The 27066-nt window shown below is 38.9% G+C and overlaps 4 protein-coding genes across 4 annotated transcripts in view; 2 read left to right on the top strand and 2 right to left on the bottom strand.

Annotated features, from left to right (window-relative positions):
- LOC120417971 (F-box/LRR-repeat protein 16) overlaps window positions 1–12079 on the top strand; it is a 107279-nt gene extending 95200 nt beyond the window's left edge. The window contains exon 6 of the mRNA XM_039580210.2: window positions 6185–12079. Coding sequence (XP_039436144.1) covers window positions 6185–6482 — 298 coding nt within the window. The 3' untranslated portion in view covers window positions 6483–12079. The remainder of the gene's footprint in view (window positions 1–6184) is intronic.
- LOC120418009 (DNA-directed RNA polymerase III subunit RPC8) lies at window positions 12041–14810 on the bottom strand. Its single transcript, XM_039580253.2, has 2 exons — window positions 14565–14810; window positions 12041–12700 (listed from the first exon to the last, which is right to left on the bottom strand). Exons 1-2 carry the CDS (start codon window positions 14673–14675, stop codon window positions 12092–12094), a joined length of 720 nt encoding a protein of 239 aa, XP_039436187.1. The 5' UTR covers window positions 14676–14810; the 3' UTR covers window positions 12041–12091.
- A 131-nt stretch (window positions 14811–14941) lies between these two features.
- On the top strand, window positions 14942–17499 carry LOC120418007 (serine/threonine-protein kinase RIO1). The gene is made up of 2 exons (XM_039580251.2): window positions 14942–16518; window positions 17024–17499. The coding sequence occupies exons 1-2, from the start codon at window positions 15072–15074 to the stop codon at window positions 17272–17274; spliced, it is 1698 nt and encodes a 565-aa protein (XP_039436185.1). The 5' UTR covers window positions 14942–15071; the 3' UTR covers window positions 17275–17499.
- The window catches only part of LOC120418006 (ATP-binding cassette subfamily G member 4), a 70017-nt gene continuing 60232 nt past the window's right edge, over window positions 17282–27066 (bottom strand). The window contains exons 4-8 of the mRNA XM_039580250.2: window positions 23154–23692; window positions 22666–23079; window positions 22484–22600; window positions 18031–18287; window positions 17282–17964 (exon numbers count right to left, since the gene is read on the bottom strand). Of these exons, the coding sequence (XP_039436184.1) occupies window positions 17623–17964; window positions 18031–18287; window positions 22484–22600; window positions 22666–23079; window positions 23154–23692 (1669 nt within the window). The 3' untranslated portion in view covers window positions 17282–17622. The remainder of the gene's footprint in view (window positions 17965–18030; window positions 18288–22483; window positions 22601–22665; window positions 23080–23153; window positions 23693–27066) is intronic.

Below are 27066 nucleotides of genomic sequence, written 5' to 3'. Positions count from 1 at the left end.
AAGGTTTAATTGGATAGCATGAAATTTAAATTTCGTTTACCGTAAACCGGGGTGGTATTGATACACACCAATTTTTTTTTTGCTGAAATTCAAAAAAAGTTTTACTGAATTTTCATCTATTGAAATTTCAGTAAACGATTCAGTAATTTGGATTTTACTGAATTCTTAGTTAACTGATATTTGTCACTTTGACAGATGATTTACTGAAATTTCAGTAAAATGGTTGTCAAAACAACTGAAATTTCAGCAAAAGAAACGTCAAATTATTTTGCTAAAAATTCAGTAATTTTCTTGGTTTTTCAGTTATCAAAATTTTATTTTGGTTGTCATTAAAATACTGTTGTTCATTCATTTATTTCATCAATCGTCCAAACCTAAAAAACAGATGGTTAGCATCGAGGCATTTGTTGTTAACATTTTTCTTACCTTTGTTTCTAAAGATCACAATACAAAAACACATTTGAAAGAGGATTTTCTCTCGGCAGCATCCAAACAATAAGTCAGAAGTGACGTTTCAGTTTGACAGATAGCCAGTTACTGATTTTTCAGTAATGTTTTTGTTTATTACCGAATTTCAGTAAATGTGATGATTACTGAATCGCATTCAGTTAATTATTTTACTGAAATTGCAACCGAAAATTTGCTGTGTAGGATTTCAATATATTTTTGAAATATTTCCCAGCTGGATGATTTTCAATCGCTTCTGAAAGTTTCATGATTAAAGTGAGTTAGAGACGATTTAGATATTTTGCCATGCGAAAAGCGAACTGTCAAACTTTGTGGGCGTTTTTCTCTGAACATCGCGTTGATTAACGGATGCCACGATATCTCGAGGTGGCATGGACCAATTTGTCTGAAATTTGGGGTCAAGACATATTTCGTGTGCATGACGAAGCCCGATTATTCAAATTTGCTGTTTTGAAAAAATACAATAATCATAAACTGACGATTTTTTTAATGAAAATAAAAAAATATCTTTTTTTAAATAATCTTTTTGAAAATCGGTCTTCGTCATGCACACAGATCCTGTTGACCGAGCCTTCGCCAAAATTTTGAGCCGATTTGGTCAAAGCAGTGTGGAGATATCGTGGCACCCGTTTTTTGAAACTGCTGATTTTAAATAGCACGGTAATGATGCAACAAATTGTCTTCAAATTATTTTTTTTTTGTTAATAGATGAAAATAGTTTTTAAAAAAAGTTTAAGTGTGTGCTCCTACCAACTTCTGACATATTAGCCAATTTACATGTATGTAAACCCTTAAGGTTATTATTTTTAAAACATGTACTGGGGTAGTCCACACAATGTCCATGCACTATTTTTGAAAAAAAAATTCAATGGTGTTTCCAAAAATAGTTGCGTTGAAAATTCTTATTTTGAATTCCGGGGTGATTTGATAGTCATAGTTTGTCTTGTTAAAATCAGATTTAAGGTTTTCAAATTATATTTTTACGTCAAATGTACTATCACTAAGGATGCTAGTATAGTTTTAAGAATAAAATTAATGTGTATATTTAGTTAACTATGTTTATAAGCTTTTTAACAAAATACAGTTTTAGGTTTTTACCTTGTTATAAGTCAGAATGTTGCCTCAAATTTGTTGAAACCAGTTTTCTTTATAAAATTATCAATTCATATTGCATTTTAATTCTTTCAGGCCTGATGGGTCATATATGGCCCAAAAATCAAAATTTCCAAAACTAGCCTATAATTTTCTTATGCCATAAGAATCATTTTCCCATCATCAACTTAAAAAAATATTTTTTTGAAAATTCAGGCCTGAAAGGGTTAAACGAAGAACAAATCAAAAGTTTTCACAAATTAAATCATTTTATATTTATTATTTACAAATGTACCTTTACCTTTTTCTAAATGGAAATCGTACAAAAAATCCGAAAATACATTCCGTTTTCCGATTCAAATTCATGTTCATGGAGAAAATAATTTCAATGTGCTTAACAAATTTCGATCATTTTTTAAAGATATTGTTTTAGAACAATGTTTTGCTAAACGTAGAAAACCAATTACCAATATCCAGCGAAATCAGCTTCAATTGTAACAAATGTCATGGATAATAAAATGTGAAATAAATAAACTGATTCAAAAAAGCAATAAAGGAAAACGCAAAGCAGCTTCTGTTTCGCTTGATTTACTGATTTACTGTTGATAATATTTCGTTTAAGATATGCTGAACTTTAGAGATAGTTTTGACTATGTTTCAGATATTGTAGAAATGTTTCAAATCTCATTAAAATTAGTACATTTCTTAAATTTTTAAGTTTTTTTTTTTTTTTTGGGAAGGTCCAATTAACCAAATTTTTAGTTTTTTGGTATTTTTTAAAACCCCTGACTCAAGGCGGTTTCGAAAACACCCAAAAAGCAAAAACTGAAAATATGGTTTATTGGACCTTTAAAAAAAACTCCAGAATTATTCTGACTCAAGGCGGTTTCGAAAACACCCAAAAACAAGAACTGAAAATTTGGTTTATTGGACCTTTTCAAAAAAATCTCCAGATTTATATTCTCTATAGATAAAAAAAGATACATTCTAAAAAAAGTTTCATATTTTTTATTTAACTTTTGCCTTCCTCACTGAGGTAAGGCTATAATCCTGCTCTAAAAATGAACTTTGTATAAAAACGTGGTAGACCCACCTTCATGTATACATATCGACTCAGAATCGAAAACTGAACAAATGTTTGTGTGTATGTGTGTGTGTATGTGTGTGTGTATGTGTGTGTGTATGTGTGTGTGTATGTGTGTGTATGTGTGTGTGTATGTGTGTGTGTATGTATGTATGTGACCAACAAACTAGCTCATGTTTCTCGGCACTGGCTGAACCGATTTGACCCGAACCTGTTGCATTCGACTTGGTTTAGGGTCCCATAGATCGAGTTTTATACAGATTGAAGTTTCGATAAGTAGTTCAAAAGTTATGTATAAAAATGTGTTTTCACATATATCCGGATCTCACTTAAATGTATGTAAACTATGTCCGGGTCCATCATCCGACCCATCGTTGGTTAGGTTATCAGAAGACCTTTCCAACGAGCCTAAAACATTGAAGATCTGGCAACCCTGTCTCGAGATATGCCCACTTAAGTGATATTGATGTACTTTTTGGAAGCCGGATCTCACTTAAATGTATGTAAACTATGTCCGGATCCACCATCCGACCCAACGTTGGTTAGGTTATCAAAAAACCTTTCCAACGAGTCCAAAACATTTTAGCTCTGGCAACCCTGTTTCGAGATATCCCGACTTAAGTGATATTGATGTACTTTTTGGAAGCCGGAACTCACTTAAATGTATGTAAACTATGTCCAGGTCCATCATCTGACCCATCGTTGGTTCGATTATCAAAAGACCTTTCCAACGAGTCCAAAACATTGAAGATCTGGCAACCCTGTCTCGAGATATCCCCACTTAAGTGATATTGATGTACTTTTTGGATGCCGGATCTCACTTAAATGTATGTAAACTATGTCCGGATCCACCATCCAACCCATCGTTGGTTAGGTTATCAAAAGACCTTTCCAACGAGTCTAAAACATTAAAGATCTGGCAACCCTGTCTCGAGATATGGCCACTTAAGTGATATTTATGTACTTTTTTATTCCGGATCATAAAAATAGATGAATTTTTTGTACAATTCCATCATATCAGCCATTGTTGGTAATAAGTGAGGAAGGCTCCAACCACATAGGTGGATTAAGTTAGTTTTTTTACTTAAAGTTGGATTCTCAAAAAATGATATTTTTTAATTTCTTAATTTGTTGCTTTGTTTTATGGGACTTAAACGACATATTTTGGGTCATAGTGCATGATTGTGCAAAATTTGGTTCCAGAATAATTTTTTGATTATATTGTACGATCAGTTCCTAGCTGGACTCGGTCGCTGGAAACGATCGGCGACTCAACGACCGACTAAATAGGCGGCGGGCCAGATTGGGGAATAAAAATTTCAAAATCTCTTCCCCCCTCACTTCGTCTCACCACCCAATTGCAGCTTTGTTGACAAACAAACGGAGCACGCGGTCGCATGATGGCGGCATTGAGCCAGAATTAGGGGTGATCATGTGATTAAAAATGAAAGTTTTTTCAAGAAAAATAATATTTTTCCGACCGAATAAAAAAATTGGTAGCATGTTCAAACAATTATTCCTGATGTCGGAGAAGTGATAAGAAAGCTAAATTTTAATCCATAATTTTTCTACAAATCTGGATTTTTTTTTTAAAGGTCCAGTCACGGTCCAATAAACCAAATTTTCAGTTCTTGTTTTTGGGTGTTTTTGAAACCGCCTTGAGTCAGGGGTATTAAAAAACACCCAAAAAGCAAAAACTGATAATTTGGTTTATTGGACCTTTTCAAAAAAAATCCAGAAATGGATTTTTTCACTACAACTGGGAACCCCTAGGTATCCACGACCGTTTCCAATTAGAGAGCCTACATGGAGAGGCGAAATGTCACTCTCAGGGTTCCAATCGAACTGTCAAATCGGGGTTCCAATCGAGCATCAAGATCATGCAAGAACAAGGTTGGAATCAATATTAAATAATGTCGGCCAAAAAACAATATTTATATCAATCAAAAGCATTGTAAAACTGTTTATTATTATAATTTGGTAGTTTTTGTTATGTTTGCGCTTGTTCGGTATAAGAAAAGTGCCAGCACCAAAGAAAAACTACAAGGTTTTCAACCTTAAATTTGAATGACTTTGGGTGGGTGTTTCTCCCAAAACATTTAATTTCCCTATGTAGGTCCCTATTTCCAATGACCGTGAGAAGATGCCAGAAAATCCAGCTACGAGCTAAATCCACAATAATTAATTTTGAAAAATATCCAAAAAGTGGTCAACAAAATGAAAAAATAATATTTAATTTAAGGCTAAATTAAATTAAGAATCAAAAAGTTTTTTACCCGATTTTCGATAATATGAACCGTTCTGGAGTACCGTCAGTGGGGGTAACATTGGTTCTGGGGGAAAGAATGGGTAAAAGTGATTTTTTTTACGGATTTTACCAATTGGGTACTAAAGCCCTATGTAAATTTTTATGTACAACGGTAAAAAACACGATTAAAAACCATTTCTGATCACTTTTTTTTTTCATTTTAATGCAAAAAAAAAGTTGACAAGAAAACATTTTTTCGATGGATCAACTATGGTCCCCTTGGAACGAGCTGTCAAGAAGGAGCTTTTCTGTCAAGAAGGACCGCGAGGTTAATTTTTCAAAATTGATTTCAAAATCCATTTTAAACTCTTTGTGGTCGTACAAAGTGTCATTGTACTCAGAAAAATAAGCTTTATCGCTGTAAACAATAATATCAGCAATCTAAGCTTCATTTTAGGACCCAATTCTCCGATTCTTCTCAATGAAACTAAATGTGGTTAAAGGGTTGTGCAGGGGACGTCTTGAGATGACTTTGCTGAAAATATCTCATTCCTAGAACAAATCCTGTCATTTTGGCAGCTGTCTATATTTGAGGTACGTTTTGGATCATAAATGACCGCTCGAAAAATCAACTTTTTAATATTTTTATTGGAATTGCTCGAAAACTTGTACTTCAAACATTGTAGCATGTCAATACAATTCCCTCGACCAAGAAACACTGTTGGATGACTTGTTTTATTTGACCTAATGTCACCCCCTCTAAGGGGTAAGATTGAGTCAATTTTCAAACGATTGGCATTTAAGGTAGAGTTCATCAAATTCCAAAATATGTTGTGAAAATGTTAGTAAAATATCGGAGAAAAATTTTACATTAATATATTTTCGATGTTAGCTTAGAAAATTTCCTACAATTTTCTCTGTGGGACTATGAAAAATCGATAAAAAATAGTTTTTTCTAAGTGCCACCTAATTAGAGTATAATTTTCAACTGACGATTTCACAGAAGTAAAATCGTAGAATCGAACCAATAGTTTCCGACGTAAAAAACAATAAAAATGCTAAAATTTTCGAAAATTATAACCCAAAAGAGACTACAACTCTGAAACGATCCATTCCATATCAAAGATTTGGTAAACTGCTTCTCGATCATGAAACACCATGCGTATCCAATAAATGTATTCAATTTGCGTTATATTTATCAGAATAGACCTTGTATCTTATACTTCAAAATTAATCAACTCATCATAATCAATCTAACTAATTCTGCAAATCCCTCCCTTCCCTCGTTCCAGCTGCGTCCACATAACCGACATCGGCGTCGGTTACATCTCGACGATGCTGTCCCTGTCGGCGCTGTTTCTGCGCTGGTGCACCCAAATCCGGGACTTTGGCCTGCAGCACCTGTGCTCGATGCGGAACCTGCAGGTGCTGTCGCTGGCCGGCTGCCCCCTGCTCACCTCGTCCGGCCTGTCCAGCCTGATTCAGCTGCGCCACCTGCAGGAACTGGAGCTGACCAACTGTCCGGGCGCGTCCCAGGAGCTGTTCGACTACCTGCGGGAGCACTTGCCGCGCTGTTTGCTGATCGAATAATGATCCGGTTGTTGTTAAGGCTGGTTGGTCCCCCAAGCTACTGTTGTGTCCACCCCCCCGCTCCCAACTCGAGGAAGAGAGCAGAGCAAGGCAAATTTGTATAGAGAGAAAAGCAAACATTTACCTGAGGCGTGTTTACTTAAAGCCGTTTTGCAAGTGATTACAAATAAGTTGACAAATTAAGCATAATGAAGAAAAGCCCGCGTTACGCTAAGCAAATGAAGAGACAGATTACTTTTAATGCCACCGTTGCCACTTTGGATAATTGTGTGATCCCCTCAACCCCAACCCCCTCTATTTCCACTTCTAGAAGCAAAGAGAGACATCCTAACAAGCGCTAATCCGCACAGCTTGTACTCAGACAGGCAAATTAGATCCGTACAATTATAGTCTTCGGAGAAGCGCGAGCGCGCACGTGGGATTCACGTTGAAGGAGGGAATCGTTATAATTGATTGGCTGGCGTGAAAGTTCGTTTTCCGATCCCCAGCACCCACGTGGCAATCAATCAGTAGAGGGTGAGTAGGATGGTACCAGCAGAAATTGTTTACCCACCACTTCGCGACTCTATTTTATACAGTCTATAACAATTGTTTAATGTGAGACTTGAGCAGACACGAAGAAAGGGTAGATTTTTTTTATTTCCAGATTTGCAAGACGATGTTTTTTCGTTTGAAATTATTAATGATGCCAAATGAAGATGGATATAACTTATCAATGACCCTGACCACGTGCCAGCTCTCTGAATACGCGCTAGTCTCAACTGCCTGACACTGAAGAATTCCCAACTCTCAAGAATCTTCACTAATGAGCCTTCTGTCACGCCCTTTCTAATAGTGACACTCTGCTGTAACAATGTCTCTCCTCTCCCCAGTCCAGTAGAAAGCTAATTAAATTAGGACGATGCCTTTGATTACTGTGGCCCGGCCGTGCTTCCAGCTTTGAACCTCTGAGCAGCTTTCGCGATAATGAACCCATCATTGTTCCGTCTTTCTTGTCCGGACAGTAACCAAACCCTTCTTTTCTCCATACAAAAAGATGTCACACTTCGATGGTCTTCATTGGATCTGTTGTACGGAAGTCGATGTAAGGATGTAAGGTGTTCATTGGAAGACAAGAAAAAACCATTTCAAGCAACTTCAAGCAAAGTGTCTACATGTTTCAAGCTGTTTCTACGAATTTGCGTGACGATTGGTGTACACACTACTAATGCGATAATGGCTGTGTAGATATAAACAAAAATATGTCGTAAAAAAAGCCCCCTCGAGATTAGTTTCCGTTGAGCTAGCTTATAGAAGTGATTTTTCGTCGTCCCCCTTTTCCCTCAAACTCGTTTGTGACCATTTTTGACGAGAGTGCAATTTGTGCAGCGTGTGTCGAAGTCGAATTTTGTGAGTCGTTTTAATCAAATCATACTAAGAGAAACATAGTTTATTAAAACAAAACTAATCACGGTTAGTAATATTACCAAAAAACAAACAAACAAAAACGCTAAACTAAGGAAAAAACCCTCCCCCCACAAACAAAACAAAAAAAAAAATTGTTATGATACATTACCCTACTGTAAAGTGTTGGAAGCGCTGAAATTAACGGCAGAAAAAAAAACAGAATATGTTGTACATATTTTTTAAATGTAAGCGAAACGAAGCCACTTGTTGAACGTATATTGTAGAGTCCTATTAAAAGTAAAATTATAATTAAAAAAAATAGACGAGAAAGAAGAAAAAGCGCAGTGAACAAAAAAAGTCCTTAACAAAAAAGTTTTCTTACCAGTATAAATGCGATCCTAACTATAAATTAGCAAACAACAAATGAAACTATAGTAAGCGCTCGCTAGTTATACTAAGCCCTCCCCCCAAATAGCTGACGCGGTCGAATAAAAATGACAGCAAGAAAGAAGAGTTATTGTAATGTTGGCTAGACGCAACGGGAGACCATGTTCCAATTTCAAAACAGAGTAAATCAAAAAATCACATGTGAGCAATTCTTGCTGGAATCAGCCTTTTTAAACATGTAAGTTTTATTTTGGGTGAAACATTCGTCCCAATTAAATGATCGGAAGTAACCTTTTGCGTCTTTGGTTCATTTTTATAAATCTGAATATTATTTTTTACACAAACATACTCTAGTAACTGCAAAAAAATGTTACAATGTTCAACAGTGTTGAAGCAACTGAAGTATTTCACTGCGAACTTAGCTCACATTTTCATTAAAATCCATGACATCTAGCATGACCTGGTTGCCAGATCTTCAGTTAATTTTCCAAATTGGATTTATATAATAAATCGAATGAACATCACGTTTTGTTTTGTCCTGTGAGCCATAATTTGAAACTTATTTTTTAATTTTTTAAGGTATTTGAAAATCTGGCAACCCGGTCTAGAGTTTCGATCATGTGAAACGTACGCCAATTCTTGGAAAACTTCTGTTCGTCTGAATCAAATTGTGAATCGACAGATTGCTTACTACCGACCTATTTACTGCCGTTCTACGCACAATTTTCCCATGTTCAAAAAAGGGCAACTGAGAAAAACGCGATTGAAATTTTTCGATCGATTTCTGTGTTTCTACGCATAATTGTCTCGTGGGTCCCTATGCGCCCTATAAGTCCCTAATCACCCGGTTAACATTTAAGCACCCTTAGTTGTAATCTTCTTGCAAATAAACAGGTAAACAAGATAAAAGGTTTCGTATAACTCATGATTTCGTAAATAATAGAACATACTTGGTGGGACAATTATGCGTAGAAGTTCAACGATGGGACAAACAGACTTGGTGTTGTTTTCAATGATTTTCTTAACAAAGTACTAGATTTTATGTATTTTTCGGAAAGTATACGTAAAACTAAACTGAAAAATGATAAAAAGTCAGAAACGTTTAAAAATGACATGGGACAATTATGCGTAAAATAGCGTCTGCAAAAAACAGAACTTCGTAAGTTACGGCATTTTCCATAAAGGTGCTTCAAAAAACTCGAGTCGTGGTGTCAATATGGCGCTGCCTTCCCATTCCACCTTAAGCTTTATGAATTCGATTCGATTTTCATGCATTTTTATACCACAGTTATGAAACTAGATAAAAGAACCTATTTTACGAAAAAAATCATTTTTCTTTATTTTTGAATCATTTGAACTGTCATGATTTTTGAAGAATGTTGGGAAAATGTTTGTAAAATGTAAAATGTTAAAAAAAATGTTTCAATTCCATTCTGGAAATACTTACGCTACCTGCTGGAAAAATTCTTTAGTGACGAAACGGCCCTTTTCTTCTTGCTGAAAGTTCATTATAACACTCATTTGACTCCTGAAAAGTTAAAAATTCAGCACTTGTATCGTTAACTATTACATTTCAAAACTGTTTTAGATTTAGACCTACCTTGACGGCAAATAACATTCAATTGGAAAAAAATCCAATTCAAATGGTGTTTTCCAGAATTTTAAAATAAGTTGAGTTCAACTCGTTGCAAAACTTATCAGAACACTTCGTGTTTATACACTCGGAAGAGTCCCGTTAGATAATGGACGACTCGTGCTGAAAAAAACAGCATTTTGGAACTTCAGGCCTAAATAATCATATTTAGGGTTTTACTATGTGTACAACAAAAGTTTTGAAAAAACAGTATATTTTGAAACTATATAAATTTTGAAATGTTGTAAGGACTTTATTAATAAATTAATTGTGAAGAAAGTTTGCACAATGAAAATGAGAATTACATTCGAATGGAATGGCAATAAATTGTTTTAAGAGTTAGTATAAAAAAATCTAAAATTCTGGAAGTTGGGATTTTTTTACATACTCTCAAAAAGTTATGACTTTCTCAATGGGAAATTCTCCGCCAACTCACGCAAAATCGCGAAAAGTTCCCGAATCCCCTTCGATTTGCGTGAAACTTTGTCCTTAGGGGTAACTTTTGTCCCCAATAACGAATCCGAGCTCCACCTTGTGACAGAAGGTGGTACGATCAATTTTTGAACATTCTAAAAATGACGTGTTTTTCAATAATTTGCAGCGTTAATTGTTTAATGTATGGAAATTTCAGGATTTCAAATAAATTGTATTTTCATCGATAAAAATGCAAAAAAATTTTTTTTTTAATTCTGTCGTGGAACTACTTACTTTTCCTGTCATTCTTGAACGACGAAATAGCCTACGTTTCTGTACCAAAAATAACAAAATCGAATAGCAACACTTTTCAAAAAAATGTTGTATCGAACTCGTTGCAAATCTTGATTGTTCAGCACTCGTCGTATTTATCCAACTCGGTGAACCTCGTTGGATAAATGTACGACTCGTGCTGAAAAAATCCTCTTTTCGCAACTTGTTGCATAAACTACTATTTAAAAATTGTATCGTTTTTCGCTACTGAACTGTAAAAAACTTGGGACATATCATTTCAAAAGAAATTTAATGTACTTTTGGAATCAGCAATAACTAAAAATGGTTATTTTTACATTTAGAACATTTTTTTTCCAATTGAAGTTTCGTTTTTTTGTAACTTTGCAAAGTTAGAGTGTAACTATCTGCCCACCATTGAAAAAACAGCTAATATCCACTTTTGACAAAAACGAGATATTAGCACCAGGTGGTAGAGGATGTTCCAACGCATCTTCTGGAACTTGAATTTTACTGAAATAGAGTTCAAACTTGGCTGCCGATGCGAAAAACCAAACGGCTAATATGCCACTCTTATGGGAAATAGCCTTGACGGAGATTTTGTGACAAACACTAAAACGCGTTTTTCTCGGAATACTTGATTTGGCATAATAGCCGAATTTTCAATTATCGGCAGCTATGCTCTACATTGTTGTGAGTAGACAATTACAAAAAATGATATATAAACATAAGGGGTTTGCTTGCAACCATCACGGGTTTTTTTTTTGCTGGATCCCTTTTACATTTGAAAAACCCATCAAAGTCACCCCAGTTTACGGTATCAAAATTTGAAAGAGTCAACCAAAGATGCAAATGTATCCTCTGGAGTTTTATAAAAACGTGTCAACTAAGTTTCGTCCAAATAAAAAAGAAGCTTTTCAAATGGCTGAAATCCTCGAGAATTGCTTACTCGTTGAATAAGTAAAAAAAAGACCGCCCATGTCTGACTGATTTTTCGAGCTCCTAGGAAGAATAGTCGTCGCTATTTTAAAAAAGTGAAACAAAAATCTGCATGCAAAAAAACCAATTCCTCCCCCCGGAAACACACCTTCACCCACGGCAAAACTTAGACACTCTCTCTTTCACTCTAGACTCGTTCACTCACTCACACATGATACTGTAATCCCCATTTAATAGGCTTTTCTCGAACCATCACCTACTAACCAAAACACAGAAACACAATTCGTCTCCCAGTGCAGATGGTAACTTCTCACCACACCACAAACTCATCCCCATTCCCCGCGCTCCACTTTTTGCTAATACTAGCGTTTTTTGAGAGGAAAAACTTACGATAACAAAAGAAGAAGAAGAAAACACACACTCACAAAAAGCGAATATTTCCAAGAAATGTAATAAATAGTACTCTATATTACAATAACTATTATATGACAAAAAAGAAGAAGTAAAATTACAACAAAACCAGAAAGCTGATATTAAGGAAACATCCGCCCCCGTAGTTTTATTCATCTTCTTCCATTTCTTCGCCTCCGTCTTCTTCGCCTTCTTGTTCTTCCTCGTCGCCTTCCTCCTCCTGGGATTGCGTGACCCACCACGACAGCAGTCCCAGTCCCGACTCGTTGATGGCGGCCATGATCCGGTACGGCGTCTTGTTGGCATCCGCCGTAGTCGCACTTGTGCTCGTGCTGGACGCCGTCCCCGATCCCGCCACCTCCTGGTCGGGCGGACCAATCGGTGAACTCTCCTCGAAAACTTCCCCCGAAACGCGAAACTTGATACTCTCGCCAATGTCCATGTACAGGTCGTGCTTCTTGCCGTCCTCCAGCGGATACTCCCACACCCACGCCTGTTCTGCCTCCTCAAAGCGCGAAGGATGCTGCAGCGCTGAGGGTGGGATTAGGATGTCGTCGAAAAAGCCGAGCGTCACGTGGACGCCCTCGCGGCTGCAGCTGCGGATTTTCCCCGTGATGACGTCACCGATCATCGGGCGGAACACGATGTACCGGAAGTTGACCTCGGTGTGGGAGGCGCCATCGCCGGGCAGGATTATGGAGTCTCCAAGTTTGACGATGTCCTTGAGGGCGATGCAGAGGCCGACGTTCAGGAGGACCTGGCAGGGTTAATATAAGAAATATCTCAATTAAATTCCTAAAATTTAAATTTTTCGGTAGCTTTTCATTCAAAATTTGACATTTTAGGCTCCTGTCAAAATTCGGGTTCGGCAAATTTACTATTTACTTTTTCTGCTTTGTGGCATGACGTGTGCTTTTTGTGTTGCTGTTGCGAATTTTAATTGGATTTACTGTTTGTGGTTAGTGTTTTCTGTTCTTGATTAATCGTTTATGTTCTTGTTTCTATTTTCATGAGAGGTTCCTTGTTACTGGCGTTACTGAAGTTGCATAGTTACTGACGTTACTGCGTATAAAATAGATGAAGAGATTTTTGAGAAGTAGTGGCAGGGGGGCAGAGGGCCCGCCTAAGTAAAATGCGCCAAAACCATGGAAAAACATACAAATTTATGAATTCAGTGTAGTAGGCTTATGCTTTGGGATGTTCCCTTCAATGTTGTATACTTGGTTGATGAAAATTTTTAGCTTAAACTATTTTTGAGCCACTTTTAAAAAAAGTTTTTTTCGGCTACTTTTCCTGGGTGCGGGGCAGAATGGGCCACCCTGCGGGGCAGAATAGAAAAACAAGCCATTTTGTCTAATAAAACGTTGAAGGGAGATAATAAATGATTAAAGGGACCTTTCTAACATAGTTTCCATGAAGTTAGACCACTTTTATAAAAATAGTCACTTACCAAAACAAACATTTTTGAAAATAGTTTTAATATGTTGAAATAAGACACTATTTTTACAAATAAGCATCAAAACAACTAAAAAATCAACTAATGTTGCATTAAACGTGATTTGTGAAGCTACCAGGAGTGAAATAATCCATTTAGCTCAAATTTCGTAACTTTTGATTGTTTTTATAAGGCAGGAAAAGGGTGGTCCATTCTGCCCCCAAGTGGATTTTAATTTAACACTTCCACCACCAAGCCTCTAAATGATTTCAAGGTTCCGTTGTTGTTTGATTACCTTCGTAATAGCTCCTGGTAACATTATAAACATTGAACAAACTTTTTCAAACAATCTAACTTTCGAGAAAGCTTATTTAAGAACCTCGAAATAAACAACATTTGCGTGGTTTTGTCAATAAATTTACATTTTTGCTCATAATTCGAAAAATGCAATGAATTCAAACGTTTTCGGTGTGGTGATGTTATTTGACGACCTTTATAAGACCCTTGCCTTACAGTTGGTCTAAATCTATTCTAAAGCCCAATGTTGTGGTATAATGCATGTTACGGTGTAACAATGTTACGGTGTAACAATGTTACGGTGTAACGAATTTTACGGTGTAACGAATGTTACGGTGTAACGATATTACGGTGTAACGAATGTAACGGTGTAACGAATGATGCGGTGTAACGAATGTTACGGTGTAATAAATGTTACATTGTAACATTGCTACACTGTAAGATTTGTTACACAGTGCATTATTCCTATGGTTTTTATTAGCCTGGTTAGCCTGGCTTAAGCCATGGTTCATGGTTCACTGAACCAGGATTGAACCACAAAGGGAGGCTTAAGCCGAACCAACTTTATAGGTGAACCTAGCCTAACCGGTTCATTTGGGAACTCTGCTTAAAATTTTCCGATCTTTTCCGAAACAATTTGCTGACATTTTTTTATCAAGACTAACAATTCAAGAGGGTGTAACATTGAATGTTTTGCCCTTTTGAAATGTTAGACTTGACTCAATTTTTTTATGTATACTGCTTTCGAAAAGATCGGAAAATTTCACGAATATTTCATGTTTTAACACTGAAAATTAGTGTCTGAGATATCGACAATAGAAAATTTTCTATAATAATGTAAAACCACGAACGTGGTAAAATCTTTTATAATTAGAAATAAATTACTTACCTTGTTAGCCAATTTTCTGTTGACTTCATCCTTGATGGCTTCTGGAAGTTTGAGATTGAACAATTCCGGGGCAATCCGCACCGTGTCTTTTAGCTCGGCCAGCACAAACATGTTGCACTTATGTTGTTGCTGCTTAAATAATTAGCAAAGCTTTTTGTTTGAATCAACTTTAATTGATTTTTTGGGAAAAAAACTACATCAAACCGATGTAAAGCAATTTGAACACGCGTGTCTTTGTTTACGAAGCAAGGTGGAAGTGAGAAGCAAAAACAACACCGGTCTTTGCTGCAGTACTAGATTACTGATGTCAAAATTGATAGGGATGTTCATTTTTCTCAGTGCTAATTTCCAATCGGTACTAGAATCTGACAGATCTCGGCCCAGAATAACAAAACCTCGTGCGCGATTTTCAAAACAAAACGTGAATTTTCGCGATGAGCAGTTTTACGAATTTTTAAGTTTTAAAATCAAGTTAAAAGTTATTAGTGGTCCGAAAAATTAAACAAAATGAGTGCCGCCCAGTTTGAGGACGCGGTGGGGGACGTCAGCCAGTCGCTGAACATCATCTCCCTGAAGAAGGTTGAGCTTCCTGATCCGGAACCCGTCGCACCGGTTGTGACCACCGAAGTCGCCATCGCCGATGCCTTGTTTGGCAACTCTCGGTATCGGTCGGAGAATCAGCCGTTTGATGACGAAGAGGAGGATTACAGTGACGACAGTGACGGGGAGTATTACTGCTTGGATGTGGACAACGTGCGGAAGAACCAGCAGGCAAATGTGCAGCAGTCCCACACGAACGTTCAGGGTTCCAGCCAGAAGGTATCCAACTTTCAACCGGCCGATGCGTTGTTTAAGAAGTTTACCAACAAGATCAATGTTGAGAAGTACGAGGGACCGCTGGCGCTGCCGAATCATGCCAAGAATACGTTGATCGAGAACCAGCGGAAGACGGAGAGCGACCGGTTGAGGAGTAAGGACAAGCAAGATCGGGCTACTGCTGAGCAGGTCATGGATCCCAGGACCAGGATGATTCTGTTTAAGCTGCTGAACCGCGACATGATCTGTGAGATTAACGGGTGCATCTCGACAGGAAAGGAAGCTAACGTGTATCACGCGACGGCCAAGACCGGCATGGATTACGCGATTAAGATCTTCAAGACTTCCATCTTGATCTTTAAAGATCGTGACAAGTACGTCACCGGTGAGTTCCGCTTCCGTCACGGTTACAGCAAGCACAACCCCCGCAAAATGGTCCGCACTTGGGCCGAAAAGGAAATGCGCAACTTGGTACGGATGAAGAAGTGCAATCTCCCCGTTCCGGAACCAATCTTGCTCCGTAGTCACGTCCTCGTTATGGAATTCATCGGAAAGGACGGTTGGCCAGCCCCGAAGCTGAAGGACGTCGAACTGAGCGGCTCCAAAGCTCGCGAACTTTACCGAGACGCGGTCGAAATGATGTGGACCATGTACAGCAAGTGCAAACTGGTGCATGCGGATTTGTCCGAGTTCAATCTGCTCTATCACGAGGGCAAGATCGTCATCATCGACGTGTCCCAGTCGGTGGAGCACGAGCACCCGCACGCGCTGGAATTCCTCCGCAAAGATTGCACCAACATTACCGACTTTTTCCGGAAGAAGGACGTGTCGACGATGACGGTGAAGGAGCTGTTCGATTTCATCACCGATCCGACCATCACCGAGGAGAACATGGAGGAGTGTTTGGAGAAAATGTCGGAAAAGATTGCAAATCGAAGCTTCGATGAGTTCACGGAGCAGCAAAAGTTGGAGGAGGCGGTTTTCAAGCAGATTTTCATTCCGAAAACGTTGCACGATGTGTACGACATCGAGCGGGATATCTTTGGGAAGACGAACAAGGACGAGCTGGTGTACAAGACCATCACGGGGCTTGATGCGAACCTGCAGGTGGCGGAGAATCCGGAAATTTTGCAGAATGGTGAGTTTTGGTGCAGCTTTCAAAATGCCCAACGCCCAACGCATGTCCAACTTACACGGAGGCCCAAGCCTCCCAAAAAAGGTGGGACGGTATAACTTCAACTCGCTGGTTCTCGGGCGTTACTCAAGTTGCTTCCAGTGATTTGTAATTATGTCTAGATGATCCTAAAATTTTGCAGAACTTGATTTGATCAAATCTGTATTTTCTGCGACCGAAAACATCATTCCACATTTTTTAAAACAACTGCCTCTGCGGAATTTTTGGCGATTTTTTTTACGCGCGAAAAAAAGTTGGAACGATGTTTTTGATCGCAAAAATTACAGATTTGATCAAATTAAGTTCTGCAAAGTTCTAAAATCATCTAGACATCCTAACAAATCACTGGAAAGAAGAATCATCTTGATTGGTTGAGTTATGCCCGAGAACCATTGAGTTGAAGTTACCGTTCCAAATTTTTTGGAGCCTTGGGCGTTGGAATGTTAACAAACCAAACCATTTTTCACAGATCCCGCTTCATCGGCGGCCGAGGGCAGCGAAAGTGGCGACGACAACAGCTCCTCCGACGGCGAAGACGACGGAGACGGCAAAGCGAAGAAATCCTCCACCACTGCAGCCCGGGGGAAGAACGAAACGGCCGAGGAGCGCAAAGCGCGCAAGAAGGCCGTCAAGGACGACAAGGCCGAGAAGCGGAAAACCAAGGTCAAGAAGCACGTCAAGAAACGCAAGGAAAAGATGGGTGGAGGGAATAAGAAGTGAAGTGATATAGAACTTGGTTGAAGTTTTTTTTGTGAAGGAAAAAAGAGGTTTATTTCGATTGTTCAATAAAACTTTGTATAAGTACAATGAAACTACCTTAAAAATTTGCTGTTTTGTCATGCTATTTTTTTTGGTCCTAAAAGAAAACGAACTGTGCTGCTACCTCAGTTTTGCCCTCTTGGAATGTTACTGCTCTAATGCTATTGCTTAAAACGGTTACGGCTACCTTCCTAAAAACGTTACCCGAGTAAAAACGGTGTTTCTTCCTATTCCTACGTTTCTCTATACTAGCTAAAATTTGATCACATTTGGGTCATTGAATTGTTGCACTGCTCAGTTCTGCACGCTTCACTTGTAGAATCGTCTCCTGAGGCTGAGGTAGCACAGCAGTCGGTAGAACAGCGTCATCGAAATCAGGATGCTCAGCTCGAAGAGGAGATTCGTGTTGTCTATCCGCACGTAGTGCAGCAGAACCTTCGGGTCGTCAAAGTGACAGTACATTTCGTTGCAATCGAGCCGCTGCCGGTCGTAACCGAACACGACCAGCACGACGGACACGATGCCGCCGCGGATAAAGGACACCCGCATCAGCCACTGCATGATGACCGGAATCTGCGGCGCAAAGTCGAACCCGTAAATGGCCAGCCCGAGGAAGGGGGCGATCGTGAGCGGACCAATCGCGGATCCATTCTGAAATTAGAAAAAAAAACACACAATTAATCTTCCAACTCCCAAAAAAACGTTCAAAAATCTCACCATCACATTGAACGTAGCGCCGATCATCAGTCCAAAGCCCTCCGCGCACAGCGATACGATCAACCCGACCAGGGTAAACAGCGCGTAACGGAACAGTTCGGCCGGAAGGCCAGCCAGCCAGTACACGATCAGGGTGAAGATCACGTTGAGGAACACTTGCACGGGTAGTCGGGATAGGGTGAGCGCCAGATAGTACGGGAACAGTCCGTACCACCGGTTAAAGCACTCTTTCTTGACCAGCTTGACCTCGCGAGGATCTGTAAGAAAGAAAATATTTATTAATATCTGAATGTAAAACCGTGCGTCTCCATGAAAGAGGTAACAATAAACCAACAAGGTTGATACGCAGGGTGCTTTCTGAATGTGTTTTTCAACCCTTATAACAATTTTTATGGTTGTAGTACCTGAACGCAAAATATCGTATGAAAAAGTGGGATATTGAACTCAAGAAATCATGATTTTGGTAAGGGTGTAGGAATTATAAATCAGTACCTATTTATAGGTTGACATTTCAAAAAGACCTAACCTTGGGTGTAAGCAAGCACTTCTTTCTGCTCGCACTCAATGTAAAGCGAGCGGAATAAACTGTTTGTTCGGCAATTGGGTCCTAAAATTAGGCTTAGATTTCTGATATTATTGTTCACAACGATAAAGATTATTTATGTCTAAGATGACTTTTTGTTCGACCACAAAGGGTTTAAAATGCATTTTGAAATTCGACTTACTTACGTAATAAAAAACGTTCCCTTTGATAGTTTGTCGCAAACTTGTGCCAAAGAAAATGTATGCAGGCTGATATTTCCTTATTTAGTTATTGGGTTTTTTGGAATACCGAATAAGGAAAGGAGGCAAAATTCGCGATTTTCTCAAGAAGCTATTAGACTATGCAAAGAAATGCAATTAGCATTTCTTTGCATAGTCTAATAGCTTCTTGAGAAAATCGCGAATTTTGCCTCCTTTCCTTATTCGGTATTCAGAAAAACCCAATAACTAAATAAGGAAAGGAGGCAGACTAGAATTTTGGAATTTGGTACTTTTTTTTATCTCCGTGAACAGGTATTTACAGGGGGGAAACTCTCGTATCTTTGGCAGGTTAAGCACTAGCTCCTAACTCCATCCAATTAGCTGATTTTCACTATTTAAACAATTAATTTTGCAAAACATTTGATAGAAACTTGCTTGCTCACTTTTATTTGATCTATTTATCACTCGATTTCAGTTGAAAACGCTCTTAGTGAGCTGTAATTAAATGTCAAAGTGCTGATAGAGGCACACTGGAATTAAATGCTGTACCTCTAATGCATCGTAAAACTAATGATTCCATGAACAATTGGGTCCTAAAGTTAAGCTTAAGTTAAGTTAATGTTCACTAAGATAAAGCTTATTTTTCTGAGTACAATGACACTTTGTACGACCGCAAAGGATTTAAAATGGATTTTAAATCAATTAAAAAAAATCACTTCACGGCCCTTGTCTTGTATTTTTTTTTTTTTTTGCAATACAATGAGAAATGGTTTTTAATCGTGTTTTTTAACGTTGTACATAAAAAATTACATAAACAGCAAATTCTGATGTTTGTTTTCAGTTAATATTTCATTTACTGAAAATTTCAGTAGTGCAGATTTCAGAAAATTTAACTGAATTCAGTAATGAGAAATTGGTGTGTAGGGCTTTAAAACCCTATTATGCGTAGAAGTCTTCTGTCGCTCAAATCAAGTCCTTCCCATATGTAATTTTGTCAATTATCAGTTAACAATGCAGTTTGGTTGAAAATAACTATCAGAAAAAAAAACAATAAATTTTATTAGTTTTATTCCAGAAAACCATAGCGAATTCCACTTTTTAATGAAAAATACGAAATTTGAGCTAAATTGGTTATTTCACTCCTGGTAGCTTCACTAATCACGTTAATTGCAACATTAGATGATTTTTTTAGTTGTTTTGATGCTTATTTGTAAAAATAATGTCTTATTACAACATATTAACATTATTTTCAAAAATATTTGTTTTGGTATGTTACTATTGTTATAAAAGTGGTCTATTTTTTTTTCACAAACTTATTTTTATTAGGTCCTTTTAGGTGCTGAGACCAAGTTAGGACCGGGAATCTACATTTTGAAGTTAATTCTAAAAACAATTAAACATCAAACAAAATAACTGTGGACAACGCCGAGTTCACTGCGAGGTTCTTGGCGACTTCCTTGAAGAAAGGTATCAACGGCTCGAGAAGCAATCTGGTTGGTTCACTCAAAACCGTCAGAACCATTTCCAAAATTTTGGAAAACGGTATTCGGTAGTCTTCAGGCTGCCCATTCTGCCTCGAAACAGCAGGCCCCGGCTTGGTGGTTGAGACTGGAGGAAACATACGGTTGAATGCTGCCGCTCCCGGTTGTGGCTGACGAGTTTCTGTTGGTTGATTTCCGGTTTTCGCACTCTGTGTTTTGCTGGATTTCTTCTTGATTTTCTTTTTTCGTTTTGGGCCTCCTCCTGGTGTAGAATAGACGAGTTCTTCTTCGGTGGCTTCCTCCTCCGATTGTGGGTCTTCTTCCGCAAGGACGGCGTAGTGGTTCTCGACTTTGCTGGTCTTCACGATCTCTGCAAAAGACCGCTTGGATCGCTTAGTTATCTCCTGCTTCAACTTGTCCGACCGCTCCTGGTACTTCGGACAGCACCGAGTTTCGTGCACTGCTCCTCCACAAATCAAGCACTTAGTTGGCAATGCTTTGCACTGGTCAGTCTGGTGATTTTCTCCGCACTTGCCGCAAATCGTTTTGTTGTTGCAAAAAGCCTTGGTGTGCCCCAGCTTTTGGCAGTTGCTGCAGCTCATAACTTTTGGGTAATACAAGCGAACTGGCAGGCGGAGCACGTTGCCGATTTCCAGATAGTCGGGCAATGCTGTGCCAGCAAAAGTTACTCGGTACGAGTTCGTTGGAACGAACTTCTTGTTCTCCCCCTCGCCATCAGAATTGCCCATCTGCCTCACCTCAATGACCTGGACCGTCGGAAGGTTCTTTCTTTTGAAGAGGCCAACTCCCTTCAACACTTGTTGCACCGTAAGATGATCTTCACTGACCACACCGTCGATCTCCACCGAACGCGCTGGAATCCAGACTCGGTATTCGACGCAGAATTTCGGGTCACAAACAATTCCGTTCGCCTCCTTCGCGTTGTTGAGAGCAACTCGTAGCTTGTTCCGGTGGAGCTTCGTCACTTCTGTCACGCCTGAGTAGTGCTTTTCCAAGTCCGCCGCAATCCGCATCACTCATGGTACTTGCGAACGCGCGGGGTTGGGTGACCCGGTTCTGAAGACTTCTCCAGCTTCTTGTCCGTTGCCGGCTGCTTCTCTGCCTGAAACCCGTCCGGTTTCTCCACACACTCTCCTTGGTAACGCTGTTCCAGTAAAACAACTTCCCCTCCTTGGTCCTTTGTTCCGTCCACTCACTTTCCGCTTTCGCGGCCCCCGCCATGGCCGACGGCGAAGGTAAACAAATCACCGTCAGAAAACGCGCGCGAAATGCGATGACTAGCTCGAGAGACGACCGCTCGCGGCTAGAGCTGACGACTGTATAAAAGTGGTCTATCTTCATCAGGGATGGTATTTACTCGTTTCCTCGCCGATGGCGAGGGCTTTTAGATATCGTCCCTCGCTCAAATCATCAAATTTTTGGCGTTCTCCCAAAACTGCATCAAGAGAGCAAAGCGAAAACGACGCCGATGAAATAGCGAGCAACGAACAAACCGATGCGTAAGACGGAAAAAAATCTCTCACACAGCCAGTCCCCTCGCTCAAAAAGCAAGAGAAACAGCAATCGTGAAATTCTCTCGCCCGTAAGCCCTGTAGAAATGAGTTCATTTGTGTGCGTGAGCTCCAGTGTATGTATACAGCAATTTCGTGTGCGTGCCTCTCCGGTTAGAACGATAGTTCCATCGGAGCCAGCGAGAGGGTATTTCTCGTCGATGTGATGGGCTTTCGATATTCGCGATAGCAAGCCGACCATCACTCGGCTGCGAAAGAGAAGAGAAATTTTAAGAGACGAGGAACGCACCGAAAATTTCGGTAATATTTAATATGCATCAATGATAGTGCGATGGTGATGGTTTACCTACCCTGATCTTCATGGAAACTATGTTAGAAAGGTCCCTTGAGTCATTTGTTATCTCCCTTCAACGTTGTATTAGACGAAATGGCCCTTAACAACTCCCCAAAGTTTAGTTCAGTCCTTACTTTGCGCTAAGCGATTTAATTTTCTATATAAATGTATATGGAGAAAACCATTTTTTTTGGATTTTGATATTTATCAAATCCACGTTTCATGCTATATCAAAACCGGACTCATATCCGGATGCTCTGGAATGTCCTCTACAACTTTGCCGAAGAGTTTTTCGATGCAGAAAATTGATTCAGAATGGTTTCGTTTACATCTGAAATACATGGGATCTTGAAAATACTTACAACTTAAAATTGGAACCATCACTTGTGTGTAACAGAAGAAGAAACAAATTCCTAAACAAAACTTGAGGTGATCGAACATCCGCGCTCCATCGTTGGCGGAGTTGAAGAAAATCAGTCCTAAAATCGAAAAAGATCATTTTATTCTATTTATTCCCGCATACAAACATCGACCAAAAACTCACCAACAAACATCCCACAAATCACGTGGTGCAGGAACTGGATCCACAGAACCGTCCGGTTCCGCACAATCTTGGTCCACATGAGCCGGAACAGCACCCAGAACTGCACGAAGCCGGAAACGGCGTGCGGACTGTGGAAAAACCGGGTGATTTGCTTCATCTTCTGAACGAGCGTGGACACCCGCGGCCGGGCCTGCTCCAGCACCATCGACGTGACAAGCGGCTTGATGACAAAGTCGCTCACCGGTTCCAGTGAGCTGGGCTGGTCGTCTTCCTCGGTGGCCGGTGATGCTGTGGAGGTGGAATTTCCCGCAGAGGTTGGCAGTTGCAGCTTGGCACAGATGGCCTTCCCATTGTACATGGCTTCCGACATGGCGGCAATCACCTCATGGGTTTCGCTATCACAGATCTCGATTACTGCGCGGGAGGGGGGGAAAAGGGGAGATCATTAGTTTATTAAGATTAAGTTTCATCAGCGGTGAATAAGTTACTGAAATCAGCCGGATTGTAGTGCCGGGGACACTCGATGTGCATGTGCGACAGGAACGGGACCACCGCCTTCGGATTTCCCTGGAACACGCACTGGCCCCGTGCAATCACGTAGATGTGATCGAACAACGCAAAGATACTGGCCGACGGTTGATGGATCGTACAAACCACCGTCCGACCTTGCTTCGCTAAATCGCGGAACAACCGAACACAGACGGCCGCCGTGACCTCGTCCAGTCCGCTGGTGGGTTCGTCCAGGAAAAAGATCGACGGATTGGCCACCATCTCGAGTGCGATCGAAAGTCGCTTCCGTTCGCCACCGCTCAACCGATCCGCCGTTACGTTCCGGCGGTGGTTCAGGTTCAGGTTGGACAACACATCGGTGATGGTTTCGGCGTAGTTGGCCTTTCCTTTAATTTTAAGCTGGCAAGCCATGTGCATCATTTCCTCCACTGTGATTAGAGGCTGGTGGTGGTCCTCCTGGGTGATGTAGCAGGACGCTTTCCGGTTGATGTGGATGGTTCCCTGGACGCCAGTTTTCCTGTAATTGATTGAAAAGATGAAGTTGCAAACATGGTTTCAATAAAATTAATTTATTTAAAATTCCTTCAATTCTTATTTTGACACGATTGATGATGGTTTTTTGCATTTTATATATGACAGACTTGATTTTTCAGTCTCGAAAATATTTTTACCGAAAAGCTCGTCCAATTTCCCATAAGTTTGCCTTTGACAGCATTTCAATTTGACTCGTTTTAATATTTATGTAAGATAATTTACTATCCAGATTTCTACCACACTGGTCAATATGGAGACTTTTATGTAAAATTGTCTAGGAAATCGATTCCCACTATCGGTTTTTGAAAATTTTGACGTTTAGACCACTTAAAAAAAAAACAGTTTTAGAGCAATTCCAGCTCAAATCAGGAATTTTCCTGGTACTTTTGTACCCGACCCTCTGCGATTTCAATGAAACTTTGTAGACATGTTATCCTAGGCCTATATAAGTCATTTTTGTGTATATGGAGCCAATAGTACTCGAAAATAACATTTGAGAAGGGCGTAAGGTATTTAAATATTTTAGTATTTTACAATTTAAAAATTACTGTATCTCGAAGCCGTTGCGGCGTATCAAAAAGTGGTCAAAGACAAACTTGTAGGAAATTGGACGGGCTTTCTGAAAAAAATACACTGAAACAAAAATACACGCCACTTCTATGAGATTTTTCGATTTTTAAGTCTAAAACTTAAATTTAAAGGTGTTGTCACGATTTTTTTTCGTTCAAAATTTTTGAGGAAATAGCCTAAGATGTTACCAAAAAACTGACGAAAAATGCAGGATACTAAAACGTTTTTTTTTAAAAAGTGGTCTAAACGTCAAAATTTTCAAAAACCCATAGTGGGAATCGATTCCCCAGACAATTTTACATAAAAGTCTCCATATTGACCATTGTCCTATGTCCAATCCTTGGGAAGATACAGCGGTTTTAAAAATAAAAATGATGAAAAAATGGGTTTTTTGATGGTTTTTGGCAATTTCTATATGACAGACTTGGTTTTTCAGTCTCGTAAATATTTTTACCGGAAAGCTCGTCCAATTTCCCATTAGTTTGCCTGTGACAGCTTTTTGATTTGACTCGTTTTGATATTTACGTAAGCTAATTTACTATCCAGGTTTCTACCACACTGGAAAAAATATTCCCTTTTCAGTTATTAACAATGTAATTTAGCTTATATCTGTAAGCCCTTACATCCAATCGAAATGCTGTCAAAGGCAAACTTATGGGAAATTGGACGAGCTTTCCGGTAAAAATATTTCCGAGACTGAAAAACCAAGTCTGTCATATATAAATTGCCAAAAACCATATAAAAACCCATTTTTTCATCATTTTTATTTTTAAAACCGCTGTATCTTCCCAAGGATTGGACATAGGACAATGGTCAATATGGAGACTTTTATGTAAAATTATCTGGGGAATCGATTCCCACTACCGGTTTTTAAAAAAATTGACGTTTAGACCACTTTTCAAAAAAACAGTTTTAGTAAATGATTTTTGTATTTTTTCAGGAGAGACATACCATCCTGCATTTTTCGTCAGTCTTTTGGTAACATCTTAGGCTATTTCCTCAAAAATTTTGAGCGAAAAAAAATCGTGACATCACCTTCAAATTTAACTTTTAAACTTAAAAATTGAAAAATGACATAAAAGTGGCAAGTATTTTTGTTTCAGTGTATTTTTATCAGAAAGCCCGTCCAATTTCCTACAAGTTTGTCTTTGACCACTTTTTGATACGATGCAACGGCTCCAAGATACAGTAATTTTTAAATTGTAAAATACTAAAATATTTAAATACCTTACGCCCTTCTCAAATGTTATTTTCGAGTACTATTGGCTCCATATACACAAAAATGACTTATATAGGCCTAGGATAATGTTGTAATATACTAGCTTAGCTAAGATTTAAGTAGTCTATGACTTAGCAAGCTATGACTAAGCTATTGAGGTCCCAACATTGTAACTTTAGGATCATTCTCAATAAAGCCTTCAACCTGAACAGACGTCTTCAAAAGTTCAGAAGTGGGATAGAAGTCATGTTCCTGCGAAGCTATAAGCCATCCCAAGAAGAACAGTCAGAGGATATCGGAGAAGAATTTCCTCCTCTGACTAATCAAGATAGCGGAGATCAAGCTGAAGTTGGTTCTGGCCGGTCAAGAAGTTGTGAAGAAGTTTTTGTTGGACAAGCTACTGGTTCGTCTCGAAGTCGGACCGAGCAAGTTTTGTCAAGAAGCAAAGAAACGGTTACGTCTGGCCAAGGTGCAAGCGCGCAAGGTCAAGGCATGTCTGGAAGTCAAGTTACGCTTTCTTCTGGTCAAGCTGGTCAAGGTGCAGCTAGAAGCCCTGGAATTTCGGTCTCTGGCGCTGGAATTCCTGTCCCTGGCGCTCATTTTCCTGTTCCAGACGCGAGAAACTGTACAGTGAAGCTGGATGAAATTTCAAGCATTCTCCCGTGTTTCTCCGGGAACCCTGGGGAAAATGTGGACCATTTTATTGGACCATTATGGACCAATAAAATTAGGCTCGTCTAGTAATTATAAATATATTTTAGTAATCATTGATGGTTTTACAAAATTTGTTAAGTTTTATGCAACTAAAACGACTAATACTGATGAAGTTATTAAATGTTTACAGTTATACATGAATTACTATAGCAAACCAATGAGAATTATAACTGATAGAGGAACTTGTTTTACCTCGAGAAAGTTTGAAAATTTTTTAGAGTGTCATTGTGTTGAACATATTAAAACTGCATCTTACACTCCAGAAGCAAACGGACAAGCAGAGCGAGTAAATAGAACTTTAACTCCAATGCTTGCAAAACTCATACATGATTCTAATTCAAAATGGGATACTTTGCTTACTAAAATTGAATACATTTATAACAACACATTCAATAGAAGTATCAAAAATTTTCCAAGTATGCTTCTTTTTGGGAAAAAACAAGCGAACATGAGTTTAAATCAAAATAATATTGAAACGTTTATAAATAATTATCAAGAAATCTTTTCAAAAGAAAATTTAGAAACCATTCGAGAAAAGGCAAATAGAAATATAGAAAATCTTCAAAATTACAGCAAATCTTCAGTAGACAAAAAGCGAAAAAACATAACGATGTACAAAGTAGGAGATTTCATTGCTTTGAAGAAAATTGCAACACATAAATTAGCAGAAAAATTTCAGGGTCCATATGTTATAAAAAAAGTTTTGCCAAATGATCGTTTCCTTATAACAGATATTGAAGGGTTCCAAGTTTCCAGTCTTCCATTTGAAAGTGTGTGTTCTCCAAATAATATGAAAAAATGGCTTTCTTCAGATTATTGCGTCGATGAGGACATCGCCGTGTCAGGATGACCGA

The sequence above is a fragment of the Culex pipiens genome, chromosome 2 (genome assembly GCF_016801865.2).
Source record: "Culex pipiens pallens isolate TS chromosome 2, TS_CPP_V2, whole genome shotgun sequence".
NCBI classification, from domain to species: domain Eukaryota; kingdom Metazoa; phylum Arthropoda; class Insecta; order Diptera; family Culicidae; genus Culex; species Culex pipiens.
Note: the sequence above shows the minus strand (reverse complement) of the source record. Positions and strands in the feature narration are given on the sequence as shown.